At 69.6% G+C, this 3,915-nt stretch overlaps 1 protein-coding gene across 1 annotated transcript in view; it reads right to left on the reverse strand.

Annotated features, from left to right (window-relative positions):
• ZNF205 (zinc finger protein 205) overlaps nt 1-3,909 on the reverse strand; it is a 6,158-nt gene extending 2,249 nt beyond the window's left edge. The window contains exons 1-6 of the mRNA XM_012731682.1: nt 3,704-3,909; nt 2,091-2,283; nt 1,909-1,994; nt 1,546-1,666; nt 425-505; nt 5-197 (exon numbers count right to left, since the gene is read on the reverse strand). Coding sequence (XP_012587136.1) covers nt 5-197; nt 425-505; nt 1,546-1,666; nt 1,909-1,994; nt 2,091-2,283; nt 3,704-3,760 — 731 coding nt within the window. The 5' untranslated portion in view covers nt 3,761-3,909. The remainder of the gene's footprint in view (nt 1-4; nt 198-424; nt 506-1,545; nt 1,667-1,908; nt 1,995-2,090; nt 2,284-3,703) is intronic.
• Nucleotides 3,910-3,915: the final 6 nt, after the last annotated feature.

A 3,915-nucleotide genomic window follows, 5' to 3' on the forward strand; every position in this document is an offset into this window, starting at 1 on the left:
GGGCCTGGGTGGTCTCTCCTCCGTGGGCGCCGGCGGCCCGGCCTCCCGGGCAGGCCCCGAGCTCTGGCCACCCGCTGCCAGGCGACCGCAGGGCGCGACCTCGCCTGAGGCTCTCCCCACTCCGCTTCTGAGGGACTCCACACCCCCGAGGGCAGCCGGAGGGTGGGGGTCCTCCTCTTGCCCGCCCTCGGCGTCTGCTGGAGAGAGGGGGTCCCAGACAGGACAGGCTCTGGTGAGGGCCCCACGGCACGCTGTAGTGCGGACGGGATGAGGACCGGGGAGCCCCGCTGCAGAGGCGAGGTGGCGTGCCCCGGCCGACCGGCGCCTTGTGGAGCCGGGTCAGCCGCACAGGCACCGACTGCGAGAAGCCTGCCCGCGCCCCCCTCCGCCCACCCACCCCCTCTTCTCCCACCTCTCTCCTCACCTGCTGCCGGCCGCCCCGCGCTGGAGGCCTCACCCTTGCCGTGCACCTGGGAAGCCCAGAAAGGTCTGCCGAAGGGAAGCCCTGCGGAGAAACGCGCTCAGACCCGCGCCCAGCATCCCCTGCCGTGGGGAGCAACGGGGGGCGGGTGCAGCTGGGAAACATGCGAGTGGAGCCCAGCATCAGTTGGGCTCAGGCAGCCCCCCTTCAGGAAGAGCACCGGGGTGCAACGCCACCCCCCTTTGGGAGCTCTGCCCTGCTTCCCTCAACGAGCACCAGGCACTAAATGGGGGAGCAGGAACAGTCAGCTGCCAGCACCCCTCGTGTCGGGAGGGCTGGAGCAGAGGGCCAGCCCCGTCCGAAACCGGACAGTCCCCACTCTCAAGGAAGCTGCACCATCTGCAAAGGGGGAGGCTTGGGCTCAGAGGGAGGGACAGTGAGCCCCAAGAGGTCAGGGTCAAAGGCCCATTTTCCAAGCCCCCCAGGACAGGGCCCCGGGGATCCTGGCCAGTATGAGTACAGAGCGCCTGGCCTCCCTGCCCCGAGCTGCAGCGAGGGTGGGGGCAAACCAGGCCAGCGGGGGCCCATTGAGGGTTGCGAGCGGCGGGAAAGTCTGTCTGCAATCCCAGGACTCGGGACGACCTGCTGGCCGCCCCGGACAGCGTGAGCGCTGGTGGCCAGCCAGCCCGGGCAGTCGGGGCAGCAGGCCGCGGTTGGGCGCTGTGGCCAGCGGGTCTGGGCCTGCTACCCGAGGGTGGGACTACCAGCCCCCACTCCGTCTGGCGTACACGGGGCTGCCGGACAGGCAGACGGATGACTGAGTGGACAGGAAATGTGGCCAAGCAAACAAGAGCCCGAAAAAGGCGTCTGATGTGAGGACAGCAGGCGGCCGAGGAGACGGTGTCCTGGAGAAGGGTCACACCCTATTTCCCACCAACAGGCCACTCCGGCGCCAAGCTCCGCACTCAGGTGCCTCTACACTGGGCTGGGGTGCGGGGGCGGGGGGCCAGCGCCCCTCGGGCACGGCGGCTCGGCAGCCACACGCGGCTAAGTCAGAGGAGATAAAAGACGTAGCTGCTCTGCTCCGCACTGGGGCAGACACCCGGGGCGAGGGCGCGGCTTACCCCAGGCCAGCCCGCTCCGCTTCTGCAGGACTTCCCTGTGGACGCTCTGCTGTGCACGGTCCAGCCGCCCCCACTCCTCCCGGGACAGGTACAGAGCCACGTCCTCGAAGGTCACCGGCATCTGAAACGGGATGGCCACGCTCAGCGTCGGGGCAGCAGGGCTCAGCACGGTGCGGCGCGAGCCCCCGCCTGGAGCTTCTGCCCTGGGGTCTGAGGTGGGGCAGGGCGGCGCCAGGGCGGCTTTTCAGGGCAAGAGAGAGTGTGCAGGGTCCAAGCAAGAGCGAGAACAGCATCCGTCCGGGGGCCGAGGCCCGCGCAGCCCATCCGCTCGCCCCCTCGCCCGCACAGCCGGCGGGCACTCACCTGGGACCAGGCCGTGAGGAGTGCCGCGGCCATCTGCGGGTCTCTGGTCCTGCCCTCTCGGGCGGAGACCTGGGGGGACGGGAGGGCTGAGAGAGGAGAGAGGGCCTCAGGGCGGACACGAGGAGCAGCGGGTCGGGTGCCCATGGCCACGGCCCTCCCGGGCTCCCCGTGCCTCCGCTCACCTGCGCCGGGCAGGAGCGGCGCCTTCTCCAGGGCCACCTGGGCTGGGGCTGCCAGGCCCCGCGCTGCCTGAGCCCCGCCCTCTGGCGAGGCCTCGTCGGGCTCCGTCTTGATGTGGGGTGACTCCTGAGAGACTCCCGAGGGCACCACGTCCTCCGGCTGGGCAAGCACGTCCTCGAGCCCCGGACCTGCAGCCTGGGGTGGGGGGCACGGTGGGCACACTCAGGCGCAGCTCAGGCGCCGTCTCAGCAGGGCCCCAGCAGCCACAGTGGGCGGCGCCCTTCGTATAGTGGAGGGGCGCCCCTCGGTAGGACAGGTCTGCGGGTGGAATCAGTCAGGAACCCTGAGAGCAGACCCCCGGGGTACAGGCTGGCCCTGAACCCCACGACGCTCGCCAGTGTCCCGGGAGAATGAGGGCGCCGAGGGCAATGGCAGGTGACGCAGCCGTCGCCGGTGCCAGGCCTCTGGCGGCCACGGGGACCCCCCACTCCCCCGAAAAGCGGCTGCTCCTTTGTGTCCTGCTGCTCCATGCCAATCCTGTTCTGGCCCGGGGACAAGCCAGGCAGGAGCCACCCCTCAGCGCGGGGTGGCCGCTGTAAGCCCTGCAGACGCAGGACAGCGGCCCGGCCTGAGGTCTGAACACCGCGGGCCGAGTTCGGCTGGGGCCTCACTGCTGTCCCAACTCCCCTACGAGGGTCTCGGGGGACAGCCTCAGCCAGACGCCAGATGTCGGGGTGCCCAAGCGCCACACAGGCCGGGTGGCCTCCGAGATGGCCACTCCGCCTCCCACACAGGGCTTCCAGCCTGCTCTGGAGAAAGCTGCCCACTGCAGGGAGCGCTGGCGACATCCAGAACTGCCCGAGAGTCACCGCCGCTGCCCGCAAGCCCGGAGAGAGCGCAGAGAGCTGCTGTGCTCGGGGCTGTGCCTCCTGGCCCAAGTCCTGAGCAAACCGATACCTGCCGTGTAGCTAAACGGCCCCGGACATGTGAGGGGGGGAAGGACGTCCCGCTGACCCGACACCTCTCCGGGGCTGACCGCTCCTGGGCTGACCTCTCCAGGACTGACCTCTTGGGGCTGATCCCTCCGGAGTTGACCCCTCCCGGGCTGACCTCTCCGGACTGACAAAAGGCTCACGGCCGCCACCCAGCCGTGCAGGAGATCCACATTGCACAAACAGGCGTCTGGTTCCCAGAGGCAGGGACTTGCCCCAGGTCACACACCTGGCTGCACCCGGCTCACATTCCTGACCCCTGCCGGGACCCGAGCTCCCCACACGCCAAGACTATAATCACACAGACACACACACTTGGCCGACTGACACAGGGCGGACCTGGGACTCAACCCCAGAGACCAGCCGGCCCGGGAGGAGGGGAGTGGAGCGCAGGGAGGGGGCTCCTCCGTGCTCTGGGCACGGTGGGGTGAGAACACCTCACCGCTCTGACCCCCAAAGTCTCCCTCCCTCCTTCATTCACCCTCGCGCCTAGGTTGACGGCCTCACCAGGCAAAGGGGAAAGGTATTTCCCATCGCACCACAAATCCCTTTCCCTCTGCGGGACCTGTCCCTCAACAGTCCAGACCCCCGCCCTGGCAACTGCGGCCCCGCCCCCGGCTTACCTCCAGGGCTCTCTCCTCGCCCTGGGCAGCCCGGCTGCCTCTGCCCTCCACAGACATTGTCAATGCCGCGCTCCAAAGCACAGCTGCGCGCGTGCCTCGCCCGGGCCCCTTCCAGCTTCTGACCAGAGCCTAGGAGCAGAAAATCAGCCGGCATTTCCGAGGCGGCCGACGCGCCAACCCCACGGCTCAGCCGGGCTGCCGGCCCCGGGAAG

This window comes from Condylura cristata, unplaced genomic scaffold, assembly GCF_000260355.1.
Source record: "Condylura cristata isolate star-nosed mole 26May11 unplaced genomic scaffold, ConCri1.0 scaffold00032, whole genome shotgun sequence".
Taxonomy (NCBI): domain Eukaryota; kingdom Metazoa; phylum Chordata; class Mammalia; order Eulipotyphla; family Talpidae; genus Condylura; species Condylura cristata.